Source organism: Heterodontus francisci, chromosome 1 (genome assembly GCF_036365525.1).
Source record: "Heterodontus francisci isolate sHetFra1 chromosome 1, sHetFra1.hap1, whole genome shotgun sequence".
NCBI lineage: Eukaryota > Metazoa > Chordata > Chondrichthyes > Heterodontiformes > Heterodontidae > Heterodontus > Heterodontus francisci.
The window spans coordinates 19,873,321-19,890,114 of NC_090371.1; the positions used below are offsets into that span (position 1 = coordinate 19,873,321).

General features: G+C 45.4%; 1 protein-coding gene across 12 annotated transcripts in view; it reads right to left on the bottom strand.

Moving 5' to 3' along the window:
• Positions 1-16,794, bottom strand: part of LOC137374610 (transcription factor COE3-like) — a 517,803-nt gene that overhangs the window by 4,428 nt on the left and 496,581 nt on the right. For 8 of the 12 annotated variants that reach the window (XM_068041551.1, XM_068041473.1, XM_068041397.1 and 5 more), the window contains 3 exons: positions 16,333-16,510; positions 5,112-5,291; positions 971-1,168 (listed from right to left, as the gene is read on the bottom strand). In XM_068041551.1, the coding sequence (XP_067897652.1) occupies positions 971-1,168; positions 5,112-5,291; positions 16,333-16,510 (556 nt within the window). The remainder of the gene's footprint in view (positions 1-970; positions 1,169-5,111; positions 5,292-16,332; positions 16,511-16,794) is intronic. The other 4 variants (XM_068041689.1, XM_068041623.1, XM_068041855.1 and 1 more) reach the window with 2 other exon arrangements.

Consider the following 16,794-nt stretch of genomic DNA (forward strand, 5'->3'; position numbering starts at 1 on the left):
CCTGTTCAGGTTTATTCATGAGGACTTGGGCGCCGTAGTGGAGAATTGCTGGCAGCTGAGGAATCGGTGCAAAAAGCTTATGGGGAGGCAGTGGCGTAGTGGTAATATCACTGGACTGATAGTCCAGAGGCCCAGGCTAGTGCTTTGGGGACATGGGTTCAAATCCCACCATGGCAGATGGTGAAATTTGGATACGATTAATAAATCTGGAGTTAAAAATTTAGTCTAATGGTGACCATGAAACCATTGTCGATTATTGCACAAACCCATCTGATTCACTAATGTCCTTTAGGAAAGGAAATCTGCTGTCCTTACCTGGTGTGGCCTACATGTGACTCCAGACCCACAGCAATGTGGTTGACTCTTACATGTCCTCTGATATGGTCACTCAGTTCAAGGACAATGAGGGATGGACAATAAATGCTGGCTTCACCAGCGATGCCCACATTCCATGAACAAATAAAAAAAAAGTTGGCACTTTCAGGAGCAGAGCAGAATAAACCAGAACTGAAAGTAATCATGGGGTGCTGAGGTTGGCGGGCAGGGGCTCAGTTTTGGCGGGATCTGAAATTGAGACCTATAAAAAAGACCTTTCCTTTCCAATACATCCTACAGCTTCGAGGATGCGACCTCGAACACATTTTTGTGACAATGTTTCAACATAATCCTTTCAAAAATCCTACAGCAGTAATAACACCTCCCTTATTACCTGTCGTCAGTCTCCAAGTGCTCCACCTACACAGAGCAATTCCTGCCCACAGCCCTAATGGGTACTTCCCCGCGGGACTCAGTGTGGTCTACTAACCCGTGAGCTGACCTCTGACCTCTCACACCCGACATTTCAGACACCCCCCTCTCCCCACCTTGTGATTTTCTTTGCTGGAAATAACCTCCGACAAAAAAGGAAAACCCTTTAAAGTGTAAAAATTAGATTTTTAAAAAGTACCTTGAATACGACAGCTTAGCTCACCTTGCAGGTTGTTCCCATTGGAGCCAGTGCAGGTAGGGGGTGGAGAGGCCTGAGGCCTAACGACAGGGGCAAAGGCGCTCTTCTGTTTCACTGCAGAGATCATATTGACAGGAGAGAATGAGAAAATGCCTGGGGTAGTGTTACCATTGGAAGAGAGGGTGATGGAGGAAGCTGTCATAGGAGGGCTGGGCGGCACGACTGAAATAGAAGACAGATATGAAGGGAATACACGTTAGCATTCATAGCGGTCAAGGGAGCTAAGCTACAGATTGCTTCACGTGATTCTAAGCGAATCTTTTCCAAAGTTCCTGTCCTCTCTGCCCCACTCACTCCATTCTCCTCTGACCACACACACCCACCGCCCCCCCTCTCTCTTTAATCCATCTGGGGTACTGTGTTCAGATCTGGGCCCCTCAGGAAGGAGATAAGTTGGCTTTGGAGGGAAAGCAGAAACGCACCTTCACCAGAATGATACAGGGATTGCTAAAAGAGTTAAATTCTAAGGGCAGGTTGCATAAACTTGGTTTGTGTTCTCATGAGTTTAGAAGATTGAGGGGTGATCAAATTGAGGTGTTTAAAAATGTTAAAAGGATTCATTTGGGTTGATGGAGAGAAACTATTTCTGCTGATGGGATCAAGAATGAGAGAACAACATTTTAAAATTAGAGTTAGGCTATTTAGGAGAGAAGTCAGGAAAGAGTTATTCACATAAAGGGTAGTGGAACTCTCTCCCCTCAAAAGGCTGTGGATGTTGGGGGTGAATTGGAACTTTCCAAACTGAAATTGATAGATTTGTTTGTTAGATACGTGTATCTGGGGAAACTGGAACAAAGGCAGGTAAATGAAGTTGAGGTATAGATTAGCCCGTGAACTGATTGAATGATGGAGCAGACTTGAGGGGCTGAATGGCCTACTCCTGCTCTTAATGTTTCACAGTTGCTAGCATCCCCACCCTCCCCCACCCTGTGCAACACCAGTCCTATTACGTGAACTTAACAAGTGTCAATGAGTAATTTGACTGCAAAGCTGAAGCCAGTTGTGTACTCACCCGCACTCTCTTAGCAGTGAGGGACCGGACGGGATGGAGGGTGGGGGGAGCGGATGCTGTGAGGGACGAGCAGCCAGACCAGTTTCCCCTCTCACAATTATTTGGGCAGCCAGCCAGCCAAAGCTGACACCACCACCAGCCCAGCTGCAAACTGAGTGGAGGTCTGGGTCGTTCCTGGTCCGGTGCTCCCACTCTGTGGGGCATTTACCAACTGAGCCATCCGCTGATCTCTGCAAGAGTTCCAGCATTTCCCAAGTGTGAAGCTGACACCAAGTCTGAAGGCGCAATAAGTTGTGCAGATGGAGTGGGATGTTGCAAAGGAACATAGACAGAGGAACTGACCAGGCGAAACTGTGGCAGACAATGTAGATCAAAGGTTCATAAATGGAGCGGAGGAACAGATCAGCTATGATCTAATAGAATGGCAGAATAGGTTTGAGGGGCTGAATGGTTTACTCCTATTCCTATGTTTCATCTCCCTTAGCCAATTTCCTAGCCATACTTTCACTGTCCCTTTAATCCCATTGGCTTTAATTTTGCTTTCAATGCCACATTTTATACTAGGTTCCCTATGGTAAAGCAGTGCCTTACTTCTGAAAGTCCTTCACTGATTATAAAGCTTAAATTTAGTTTGAGATACAAGGAAATCCAGAATGAGAAAAAATGCCACACAGCCCATCAAAACCCCTCCATCCAAAATCCATAACCAGATTAATCTATCAAGGGTTGATTTAGTTGAGAAGCGGTTTAACTTTCTACAATAAACTCAGTTTCTTCATACTTGCATTCTTGGAGATGATCATAGAATGATACAAAACAGAAGACGACCATTCAGCCATCGTGTTTCCTCCTTGAAAGAGCTATCCCATTAGTCCCACTCCCCTGCTCTTTCCCCATAACCCCGCATTTTATTTTCTTATCCAATTCCCTTTTGAAAGTTACTATTGAGTCTGCTTCTGCCACCTTTTCAGGCTATGCATTCCAGATCATAACAATTCGCAGCGTAAAAAATGTTTATCTCCTCTCTGGTTCTTTTGCCAATTTTCTTAAATCTGTGCCCTCTGATTACCAACACCCCTGCTTGTGTAAACAGTTTCTTCTTATTCACTCTATCAAAACCTTTCACAAATTTGAACACTTATATCTTCCCTAAACCTTCCCTGCTCTAAAGAGAACGATCCCAGTTTCTCCAGTCTCTCCACATAACTGAAGTCCTTTATCCTTGATACCAGTATATTCAATCTCATCTGCACCCTCTCCAACGCCTTCACATCAGTTGTAAAAGGTGGTGCCCAGTTTGGACACAATACTCCAGCTGAGGCTTAACCAGTGATTTATGAAGGTTTAGCATAACTTTCTGGATTTTGTACTCTATTCCTCGACTAATAAAGCCAAGGATCCTGTATGCTTTTGTTAACAGTTTTGTTGTAGTGTTTGATTGATCTGGGTTTGGTTGTATTAGTCTGTCCATTTGTCTGTGTTCACTATGTTGGATTGCTTAAGCCTCTGGGTGGAACTTAAGAATTAAAACTGAAACTAGAAGGTTCTAGAGCAAAGGAAAACGCACTGCTATGAGAAGACATGTACTGAGATCATCTAAGAACTTTTATAGTTTAAAGTGCTGTAAATAAACCAGTTGGTGATTTCATACAAGTGTGATGTCTGCATTGCTCTGAGATACATCAGATATACATATTATATCCAGCAACCTGGCATAAATGTAACACTTATCGACTTGTCCTAAATATCTAACCTGCAGATATGGTACGGAATTGCACCCTTTATTAAGTTTGGTTAGAGTTATCACTTTTCCGCCAGGGCAGTTGATAGTTCTCCCTTGTGGGGGCAGGTAGATCTTCATTCAAACAGCAGATAAAATGGGTAAGGCGAAACTTCCACAATTGCTTGTTTAGTATTAATATAGCTTTGTGTAGCACTGAGCCATACCGATCAGGACAGTTCCAGTTTAGAACCCCAGTTCTTCCAAAATAAGCTAATCTTAGGTCAACAACGTCATGAAGTGCTGAGACGCCATGCGTCCCTGGGCTAGCTCATGTGGAAAATTGCACCCTCTCCCCCAATGACTGCTATATCGTGAATCGTTGTAAAGTGGATGGTGTATGCCTGTATGTGAGGACAGGGTGGGGGGAGATGCCCTGCACAGTTGAACCGCGCAATGTTGTATTATTGCTTTAAGAGTGATGTCCCTTTAAGAACTCCGTATGCTAATGAGCTAAGTACCAGGATGTATTCATGTGACTAGAAGCCATAATACTCTGTACAGCAACAGATCCAACGCTTTTGCTGAGCGAATGGTTCACACAGTTAAATTGTTTATCCTGAAGTGTAGGACAACAAAACAAGATTTTCATGTTGTTTTCCTGATCGGCACTCTTCCAAATGGGTTACCGTAACAATGATGGGAAAAAACTGCTCTCGAGGATCGTGCTTGTCCAGAGGCCCATCAGGTGTCTGTGGAATGACTCCCCACCTCCCCCTAGCACAAGCTAGTCCTCTTGGGAGAGAAGGGGAAGCAAATTGGGGTAAAAAAGACACAGAGATTCACAAGGCGCAAATCACAAGGTTTGCCCCGGACTACCTGACATCCAGTACAGCTCTTACACTGCAGGATCCAAGTGTCTCTGCCTTGGAGTGGAAGGGTTGGGGGGAGGGGAGAAGCGTAAGAGAAGGGAAGGAGTAGGAGCTAGAAAATCATGATTACTAAAAACTACGATGACAATAGCATATCACAGATTAAAATGGCTTCTGTGTATTGGCTCAGACTGTGAGCAATCTCACAATTTGGGCCTAATGGTCAATAAGTAGGTGGGAATTAAAGAAATTATGACATTGGGCGATAGTGTCTATTAAGTCAAGCGCATGTGAAGTGTTTCAATCCTGATTTCTACTAATCGGGAGAGAGATGTGTTCCATGGGCAGCCGAGCGGTTATCACCCATTGCACCCCATCATCCATAGACAACAATTCACCTCCCTGTCCTCCTCCTCCTCCTCCAATCACTTTTAAGTCAAAAAAAGTACAAATTCAATCCACGGTCCTCGAAGCTCAGCGGCAGGGCTTTACCAAACTTACTGGCATAAGGAGAGTTGGCAGTCGACCCATTCAGGAAGCTCGGAGAGCCTGGTATTCCCAGATTGGTCATTGCGGCATTCCCGTATCCGTTCATGCTGCTGGTGTTGTAGTTGGACTGCTGGGGGGTGGAGCTGGTCACGTATCCACGGGGAGAGACGCTGTTGGTATTACGGGAGTAACCTGCACAGGGAAAGACATAGAAACATAGAATTCATGGCACAGAAGGAGGCCATTTGGTCCATCATGTCAGTGCCAGCCAAAAAAGATCTATCCAGCCGAATCCCACTTTCTAGCTCTTGGCCCTGCAGGTTAAGGCACTTCAAGTGCATATCCAATTATTTTATTTAAATGCAATGAGGTTTTCTGCCTCTCCCACCCTTTCAGGCAGTGGGTTCCAGGCCCCACTCACTCCCTGGGTGAAAATATTTCTCCTCAACTTCCCTCTAATGCTTCGAGCAGATACTGTAAATCTATGTCCCCTGATTATTGACCACTCTGCGAAGGGAAATAGGCCCTTCCCATCCACTCTATCTCGGCCCTCAGAATTTTATACACCTCAATTAAATCTCCCCTCAGCCTCCTGTGTTTCAAAGAAAACAACCGCAGCCTATCCAATCTTTCCTCATGGCTAAAATTCACCATTCCTGGCAGCATCCTCACAAATCTCCTCTGTGCCCTCTCCAGACAATTGCACCCTCCCTGTAAATGTGGTGTTCAGAACTGTACGCAGTACTCTAGCTGTGGTCTAACTACTGCTTTAAACAGTTCAGCATAACCTCCCTGCTCTTATACTCTTAATTGTCAATTAATAAAGGAAAGACACATAGCTCATTCAAATAGCATGCATGATGTATATACAGCGCAAGCACAACATGCACATGTACACAGAAATAGAACAGATACAAGGGGCAGATTGATGAGCAAACATGCATTTGTAAATTTGTATATAAACAAAAGAGCAAAAAAAATTACATTTCTATTGCTCTTTTCACAATCTCAGAATGTCTCAAAGCACATTACAATGCATATTTTTGAAGTGTAGTCACTGTTGTAACGGAGGTAAGGTGGCAGCCAATTTGCACACAGCAAGCTCCCAATATATGATAAAACCATATAATTTTTAAAAATTCATTCATGGGATATGGGTGTCGCTGGCTGGGCCAACATTTATTGCCCATCCCTAACTGCCCTTGAGATGGTGGTGGTGAGCTACCGTCTTGAATGCTGGTCCTTGGGGTGTAGATATGGGGGTAAAGCGGGTACGGGTTACTGAGTTGGATGATCAGCCATGATAATAATAAATGGCGGAGCAGGCTCAAAGGGCAGAATGGCCTACTCCTGCTCCTATTTTCTATGTTTCTAGGTACACCCACAGTGCTGTTCGGAAGGGAGTTGCACGAATTTGACCCAGCAACAGTCAAGGAACGAAGATATAGTTCCGAGGCAGGATGCGGCGTGGCTTGGAGGGGAACTTGCAGGTGGTGGTGTTCCCATGCATCTGCTGCCCTTGTCCTTCTAGGTGGTCGAGGTTGCAGGTTTGGAAAGTGCTGTTGAAGGAGCATTGGTGAATTGCTGCAGTGCATCTTGTAGATGGTACACATTTCTGCCACTGTGCATTGGTGCTGTAGGGAGTGAATGTTGAAGGTAGTGGATGGGGTGCCAATCAAGTGGGCATGTCCTGGATGGTGTTGAGCTTCTTATGTGTTGTTGGAGCTGCACCCATCCAGGCAAGTGGAGAGTATTCCATCACACTCCTAACTTGTGCCTTGTAGATGGTGGACAGGATTGGGGAGATAAGAGGTGAGTTACTCACCACAGAATTCCTAGCCTCTGACCTGCTCTTGTACCCCAGTATTTATGCTGCTGGTCCATTTCAGTTTCTGGTCAATGGTAACCCCAGGATGTTGACAGTGGGGGATTCAACGATGGTAATGCCATTGAACATCAAGGGTAGATGGTTAGATTCTTTCGTTTATGATGGTCATTGCCTGGAACTTGTGTGGCGTGAATATTACTCCCCACTTATCAGCCCAAGCCTGAATGTTTTCCAGGTCTTGCTGCATTGGGACACGGACTGCTTTAGTATCTGAGGTGTCATGAATGGTGCTGAACATTGTGCAATCATTAGTGAACATCCCCACTTCTGACCTTATGATGGAGGGACGGTCATTGATGAAGCAGCTGAAGATGGTTGGACCTAGGACACAACCCTGAGGAACTCCTGCAGTGATGTCCTGGGACTGAGATGACTGACCTCCAACAACCACAAGCATATTCCTTTGCGCTAGGTATAACTCCACAGCGGAGAGTTTTCCCCCTGCTTCCCATTGACTCCAGTTTTGTAAGGGATCCTTGATGCCATACTTGGTCAAATGCTGCCTTGATGCCAAGAGCAGTCACTCTCACCTCACCTCTTGAGTTTAGCTCCTTTTGTCCATGTTTGAACCAAGGCTGTAATGAGGTCAGGAGCTGAGTGGCCCTGGTGGAACCCAAAGTAAGCATCACTGAGCAGGTTATTGCAGAGCAAGTGCCGCTTTATAGCACTGTCGACAACACCTTCCATTACTTCTGATCTATTTTTTAGGGTTTTAGATGAGAGGACATACTGGCGGGAATCCTGGGGAGAACTCCCCTGCTCTTCTTCAAAACAGTGCTGTGGGATCATTTATGTCCACCTGAGAGGGCAGACGGGGCCTCGGTTTAACATCTCTTCTGAAGGACAGCTCCTCAACAGTGCTGGACCAGAGTGTCAGCCCAGATATTGTACTCAGCTCTCTGGAGTGTGTAACTAATAACAATAAAAAAATACTCGATACCTGGGAGCGAGATACACAGAGTAATGGATAAATGAGATTGAGTCACACACAAAGTAATGGATAACTGGGAGTAAGTTACACACAGAGTAATGAACAACAGAGAGTGAGTTACACGAAGTAATGGATACCTGGCAGTGATTTACACACAGTAATGGATACCTGGGAGTAAGTTACACAGAATAATCGATACCTAGGAATGCGTTATACAGAGTAATGGATAACTGGGATGAGTTACACAGAGTAATGGATAACTGGGAGTGAGTTACACAGAGAGTAATAGTTACCTGGCAGTGAGTTATACATAAAGTAATGAATATCTGGGAGTGAGTTACACAGAATAATGGATAACTGGGAGTGAATTACACAGAGAGTAATAATTACCGGGCAGTGCGTTATACAGAGTAATGGATAACTGGGAGTGAGTTACACAGAGAATAATGGATAACTGGTAGTGAGTTACACAGAGTAATGGATCCGAGGAGTGAGTTACACAGAATAATGGATCCTGGGAGTGAGTTACACAGAATAATGGATCCTGGGAGTGCGATATACAGAATAATGGATAACTGGGAGTGAGTTACAAAGAGTAATGGATAACTGGGGGTGAATTACACAGGGAGTAATGGTTACCTGGCAGTGAGTTATACACAGAGTAATGGATACCTGGGAGTGAGTTACACAGAGTAATGGATACCTGGGAGTGAGTTACACAGAATAATGGATCCTGGGAGTGCATTAGACAGAGTAATGGATAACTGGGAGTGAATTAGAAAGAGTAATGGACAACTGGGAGTGAGTTACACAGAATAATGGATACCTGGGAGTGAATTACACAGAGTAATGAATAACTGGGAGTGAGTTACACAGAGAGTAATGGTTACATGGCAGTGAGTTACACACAGAGTAATGGATACCTGGGAGTGAGTTACACAGAATAAAGGATCCTGGGAGTGCATTATACAGAGTAATGGATAACTGGGAGTGAGTTACACAGAGTAATGGATATCTGGGAGTGAGTTACACAGAATAAAGGATCCTGGGAGTGCATTATACAGAGTAATGGATACCTGGGAGTGAGTTACACAGATTAATGGATAACTGGGAGTGAGTTAGACAGAGTAATGGACAACTGGGTGTGAGTTACACACAGAGTAATGAATACCTGGGAGTCAGTTACACAGAGTAATGAATACCTGGGAGTGAGTTACACAGAGTAATGGATCCTGGGAGTGAGTTACACAGAGTAATGGATGCCTGGGAGTGAGTTACACAGAATAAAGGATCCTGGGAGTGCATTATACAGAGTAATGGATACCTGGGAGTGAGTTACACAGATTAATGGATAACTGGGAGTGAGTTACACAGAGAGTAATGGTCACCTGGCAGTGAGTTATACAGAGTAATGGACAACTGGGTGTGAGTTACACACAGAGTAATGAATACCTGGGAGTCAGTTACACAGAGTAATGAATACCTGGGAGTGAGTTACACAGAGTAATGGATCCTGGGAGTGAGTTACACAGAGTAATGGATGCCTGGGAGTGAGTTACACAGAATAAAGGATCCTGGGAGTGCATTATACAGAGTAATGGATACCTGGGAGTGAGTTACACAGATTAATGGATAACTGGGAGTGAGTTACACAGAGAGTCATGGTTACCTGGCAGTGAGTTACACACAGAGTAATGGATAACTGGGAGTGAGTTACACAGAGTAATGAATACCTGGGAGTCAGTTACACAGAGTAATGAATACCTGGGAGTGAGATGCACAGATTAATGGATAACTGGGAGTGCGTTATACAGAGTAATGGATAACTGGGAGTGAGTTACACAGAGTAATGGATACCTGGGAGTGAGTTATACAGAGTAATGGACAACCGGGTGTGAGTTACACACAGAGTAATGAATACCTGGGAGTGAGTTACACAGAGTAATGAATACCTGGGAGTGAGTTACACAGAGTAATGGACACCTGGCAATGAGTTACACAGAATAATGGATACCTGGGAGTGAGTTACATAGTGTAATGAATACCTGGGAGTGAGTTACGTAGATTAATGGATACCTGGGAGTGAGTTACAGAGAGTAATGGATATCTGGGATTGAGTTACTCAGAGTAATGGATAACTGGGATTGAGTTGTAGAGAGTAGTGGATACTGGGATTGTGTTGCATAGTGTAATGGATACCTGGGTGTGTGTTACATAGGGAGTAATGGATACCTGGGTGTGTGTTACATAGGGAGTAATGGATACCTGGGTGTGAGTTACACAGAGAGCAATGAATACCTGGGGGTGAGTTACAGAGAGAGTAATGAATACATGGCAGTGAGTTACACAGAGTAATGGATACCTGAGGGTGAGAAACACAGAGTAATGGATACCTGAGAGTGAGGTACATAGAAAGTAAATGATACATGGTAGTGAGTTACACAGAGTAATGGATATCTGGGGGTGAGTTACACAGAGGTAATGGGAGGTATGATCAGTAAGTTCGCAGATGACATGAAAATTGGTGGTGTCGTAAATAGTGAGGAGGAAAGCCTTAGATTACAGGATGATATAGATGGGCTGGTAAGATGGGCGGAGCTGCGGCAAATGGAATTTAATCCTGAGAAGTGTGAGGTGATGCATTTTGCAAGGACTAACAAGGCAAGGGAATATACAATGGATGGTAGGACCCTAGGAAGTACAGAGGGTCAGAGGGACTTTGGTGTACTTGTCCAAAGATCACTGAAGGCAGCAGCACAGGTAGATAAGGTGGTCAGGAAGGCATATGGGATACTTGCTTTTATTAGCTGGGACATAGAATATAAGAGCAGGGAGGTTATGATGGAGCTGTATAAAACATTAGTTAGGCCACATCTGGACTACTGTGTACAGTTCTGGGCACCACACTAAGATGTGATTGCACTGGAGAGGGAGTAGTGGAGATTCACCAGGATGTTGCCTGGGCTGGAACATTTCAGTTATGAAGAGAGACTGAAAAGGCTAGGGTTGTTTTCCTTAGAGCAGAGAAGGCTGAGGGGAGATATGATTGAGGTATACAAAATTATGAGGGGCATTGATAGGTTAGATAGGAAGAAATATTTTCCCTTAGCAGAGGGGCCAATAACCAGGAGGCATAGATTTAAGGTAAGGGGCAGGAGGTTTAGAGGGGATTTGAGGAAAAAAATTTTCACCCAGAGGGTGGTTCGAGTCTGGAATGCACAGCCGGAAGAGGTGGATGAAGCAGGATCCCTCAAAACATTTAAGAAGTATTTAGATGAGCACTTGAAATGCCATAGCATACAAGGCTACGGGCCAAGTGCTGGAAAATGGGATTAGAATAGTTAGGCGCTTGATGGCCTGTACAGACATGATGGGCCGAAGGGCTTGTTTCTGTGCTGTATAACTCTATGACTCCATGAGAGTAATGGATACCTGGGAGTGAGCTATACAGAATAATGGATACCTGGAAGTGAGATACACAGAGAGTAATGGATATCTGGAAATTAGTTACACAGAGTGGGGGTAGAAGGTTATCGGGGTAGGTGGAAATGTGGAGTAATCAGTTCAGCCATGAATTTGTTGAGTGGTGGAGCAGGATTGAACGGCCGAGTGGCCTACTCCTGCTCCCAATTCGTATGTTCGTACATACCCGGGAGTTACGTAGAGTAATAGATACCCGGGAGTAAATTACACAGAGAGTAATGGATACTCACTCAGGAGACCTTTAGCAGAGAATAATTGTTCATGCATTATGTGATGTAAATGCAAATGAAGCTTTCAGATAATGAGATGTGACGTTTTACTTCAGCAGTTTGTTTAACACGGTGATTCTCTCTACCATAGGGCACGTCACTCAGTCTTGGGTCAGTTTGTATGTGGCATTCACTTGAATGACAGACAATGAGATTCTCGAGGTGGAGCTGAGCATAAAGATTTAGACAAACTGAGAATCGGTTACAGAGATTGCAGCAATTCCTTTGGAGCTGGGAATCAAGCAGTGCAGAATAGGAAAAGATACAGATGCTAGGACCCATTTCTCTGGAGAAGAGAAGGCTGAGGTGGGGGTGAGCTGATAGAGGTTTCTCAAATTGTGACGAGGTTAGATAGGGTAGACATAGAGAAATGTTTCCATTTGTGGAGGGAGGTTTAAAACTGGAGGTCATAAATACAAAGTAGGCACCAATAAATCTCATAAGGAATTCAGGAGAATCTTCTTTACCCAGAGAGTGGTTAGAATGTGGAACCCATTACCACAAGGAGAGGTTGAGGCGAGTAGCATAGATGCATTTAAGGGAAAGCTGGATGAGTACATAAGGGGGAAAGGAATAGAAGGATACGCTGGTAGGATTAGATGAAGCAAGGTGGGAGGAGGCTCGTGTGGAGCATAAAAACCAGCTGTTGGGTTGAATGGCCTGATTCTCTGTTGCAATGACTTTGTAACTCATCTTCGTTGAGAATACCTGTTGTACCACTGAATACTCACTGACGCTAACTGTGCCTTGGCCAGCAGGGAGCGATGTCTGTGGAGCCATAACCACCTCTTCAGGGCATGGACAAGGGCAGTGAGGGGAGGCTGGTGGGAGGAGGTGACGGGGGCAGCGCAAATCGGAGTTTGGAAAATGGCATTTATTTCCTCCGGTGAAGCAGCTCGTCGGGTTAAGCAAAACAGCTACTCCTGGTGCGTGGAGGGTCAAACTATCAGAGCCACAGCTGTGCCTTGGGCTGGGAATGCGGCTCTCTCAACCAACAATCTCAGGCCTTCCTCGGCCTGCTAACTGAGAACAGAAAGGAGAGCTTCCCTCTCTCTCCCTGATTGCACGTGGCAGCTGTGAGAACACATCCTCTCGATTAGGCCTCATTTGATCCAGCTCAGACCTCCTGGGGTCCAGTAATTGGCCACAGTTATGAGAGCACGCACCCTGCAATCAGCAGGACGGCTGGTGAGAAGCAAAGGTGATCTTTCAAGAGGCACTCTGCTGTCTGAAACCTTCTGGGCTCCGTGCCTGCAGCGGCTGAGCCCCAGCAGCAGCACCAGAGACACAGCGCATTAAGGCTAGAGAGGATCAAGTGACCAGGCAATAAGAGGAGACCATGGAGATGACACGTTCCTCTGTTATATATCAAAATGCCATTTTGCCCAATTGGAGACGGCACAAATTGTTCCAATTTATTTTTGTTACCTCGTCTCAAAGACAGATTTTTTTTTTTCTCTTCCTCTTTGAGATGTTGATTGTCTGATACAAACCTGAGGAATAAAGGCTGAAGGTCTGCGGTCAGAATAATCACTGTTTATTTTTCCATTACATTCTCTTTTGGGCCAGGCAGCGATAGAAATGCAAACCGAAGCCCGGTGTTAGTCAGAGATGTACTGATAATATGAAGTATATTCCGCCTGTTGAAGCAATCGGTAAAATCGCAGGATAAAACCAAAAGCCACACTTCACTGTCCATCATTTCACTCTTACAAATTAAAGCTGTGGTTCAGTGGGTATCCCTCTTGACTCTGCGTAAGACGATTGTGTTCAAGTCCCACCGCAGAGGCTTGGGAGATCAATTCTGGATTTATTCCTTGAGGTTTTGTTGCACAATAACTCCCCTCCTGGTCAAATGTCCTGTTTCCCACATCTCCAATATATTTATAACTGATAAATGAAAGTATTTAAAGAAAATGAACACAGCGCACAATACTGTTTAATACCCTTATGATTAATCTCCTGGAGTTACAGCAGTTTCCAGGAGATTAATCTTTAATTCCTGGAGACGCCAAGACATTCCTGGAGGGTTGCCAATTCTATCAAACACTTGAACACAAAATCTGGACTGACACTCCAGTGCAGTACTGAGGGAGTGTGGCACTGTCTGAGGTGCCTTGTTTCACATGAGATGTTAATCCCAGGCCCGGTCTTCTGTCTCAGGCGGATAAGAACATAAGGAACAGGAACAGACCATATGGCCCTTTGATAATGTTTTTATTCATTCATGGGGATGTGGGCATCGCTGGCTAGGCCAGCATTTATTGCCCATCCCTAATTGTCCTTCAGAAGGTGGTGAGGAGCTGCCTCTTGAACCACTGCAGTCCATGTGAGGTAGGTACACCCACAGTGCTGTTAGGAAGGGAGTTCCAGGATTTTGACCCAGCGACAGTGAAGGAACGGTGATATAGTTCCAGTTCAGGATAGTGTGTGACTTGGAGGGGAACTTGCAGGTGGTGGTGTTCCCATGCATTGACTGCCCTTGTCCTTCTAAGTGGTAGAGGTCGAGGCTTTGGAAGACGCTGTCTTGGTGCATGGCTGCAGTGCATCTTGTCGATGGTACACACTGCTGCCACTGTGCGTCGGCGGTGAAGGGAGTGAATGTTTATGGATGGGGTGCCAATCACGTGGGCTGCTTTGTCCTGGATGGTGTCGAGCTTCTTGAGTGTTGTTGGAGCTGCACCCATCCAGGCAAGTGGAGAGTATTCCATCACACTCCTGACTTGTGCCTTGTAGATGGTGGACAGGCTTTGGGGAGTCAGGAGGTGCGTTACTCGCCGCAGGATTCCTAGCCTCTGACCTGCTCTTGTGGCCATGGTATTTATATGGCTACTCCAGTTTAGTTTCTGCTCGATGGTAACTCCCAGGATGTCGATAGTGGGGGATTCAGCGATGGCAATGCCATTGAATATCAAGGGGAGATGTTTAGATTCTCTCTTGTTGGAGATGGTCATTGCCTGGCACTTGTGTGGCATGAATGTTACTTGCCACTTATCAGCCCAAGCCTGGATATTGTCCAGGTCTTGCTGCATTTCTACATGGACTGCTTCAGTATCTGAGGAGTCACGAATGATTCTGAACATTGTGCAATCATCAGCGAACATCCCCACTTCTGACCTTATGATTGAAGGAAGGTCAATGATGAAGCAGCTGAAGATGGTTGGGCCTAGGACACTACCCTGAGGAACTCCTGCAGTGATGTCCTGGAGCTGAGATGATTGACCTCCAACAACCACAACCATCTTCCTTTGTGCTAGATATGACTCCAATTGCTCTGCCATTTAATATCATGGCTGATCCTCAAACCCAACTCCACTTTCCCTCCCAATTCCCATATCCCTTGATTCCCTTAGTGTCCAAAAATGTATCGATCTCAGCTATGAATATACACAGCTGAGCACACACAGCTCTCTGGGGTGCAGAATTCCAAAGATTCAGAACCCTCTGAGTGAAGAAATTTCTCCTCATCTTGTCCAAAATGGCCGACTCCTTATCCTGTGACTTTGACCCCTAGATCTAGATTCCCCAGCCAGGGGAAACAGCCTCTCAGCATCTTCCTGTAAAGCACTTTCAGAAGGTTCTATGATTCAATGAGATCACCTCTCATTCTGCTAAACTCCAGCAAGTGTCGGCCCATTCTACTCAATCTTTCCTCTTAGGACTCCCCTCATCCCAGGAATCAATCTAGTGAACCTTCGTTGCACTCGCTGTGTAATAGATTCTGCTGCAGTATTTTGAAGAAGAGCAGAGATGTTCCCAGTGGTGGCCTGGCCAATATTTATTCCCTCAACCAAAACTGATTATTTGGTCATTATCACAGTGCTGTATGTGGGATCTTGCTGTGCAAAAACTGGCTGCCGTGTTTCCCACACTTCAACTATGACAGCACTTCATTGGCTTGTCAGGACACCATGAGGTCATGAAAGACACTGCAGAAATGCAAGTCTTTCTTTTTGCTTCCAAAAATAATTCAGCTCCCTGCATCAAAGCTGGCAGATTCTGGAATGTAGCAGGTGGCTGGATGATGGCTGAAAACAGGGCTCCTCTCAGTTCAGAACCACCCCACCTGTCCCGCAGCTGACCCGCTGACACGACCTGCGGACGAGCTCAAATATAAAGAATGGCCAGATGGGGGCGACGTCTACAGAGTCCTAAGCCCTTAGTGCTGATCCGCCCCTGTCGGGGGAAGGCGGTAGCAAACTGGGAGTTTGAAAAATGGTGTTTAGTTTCAATTAAGTGGCTCCCTGAGTTAAGCAAAACAGCTACACATAGTGCGGAGACGGTCAATCCCCGATTCTCTGAGGGACAACTGTGCCCTGGGGCCAGAAACCTGGCTCTCTCATCCAACAATCTCAGGCATTCTTTGACTGACTAATTGAGAACAGAAAGGCTTCTCTCTCACTGACTGTAGAATGGGATCCATGTGGCCCCTCTTTGCATAGAGGCAGCATGATGGGGGCATTGTGCACTCCATTCCCCCCACCGCCTGCACCCCCCCTCCCCCATCTACAAGACAAGGTTGGTTGTCATCACATTGCTTTTATGACTTGCTTCATTTCCTCTTCTCTGTTTTCCACTCGGATAGTGTGGTGAACTTTGAGCCTCGACCCTTCACCTTGCTTTCTCAACCAAAAAGAATGAATCAGAGATACGACGACAAACCTTGATCGTTGGCTTGCGATGTCTCTGAGACGTTAACTGCCAGCTGGCTGCTGAAGGTGTTCACCCCCATCATCCCTGAGTGGCCAGATGTGTTGGTGAGGGACGGAAGTTGGTTGTGGCTCCGCGGGACACTGTACAGAGCTTCCGCGATATCCGCTGTTCGCTTCAGGATAATCTCCTGCAGGAAAAATAAACAAACGGGATAAGGCTAAACAAAAGATGAGACATTTCTGGAAATACCCAATCAGCTAGTCAGCATCCGAAATGTTGGAACGTGCATGTTGAGACCTTTTTCTTGAACTGACTGAAACAGAAAGCACTTGGAGTTAAGTCAAATGCCCAACTTTGTTCCAGGAATTAAATACAAGATATTAATGGGGTAAGTGATGGAGAAGGTCATAATGAGGTCATTGGTTTCTCTTCTCTCTGAACAACTTCTGTCAATTCAGATCCAGGGTTTGT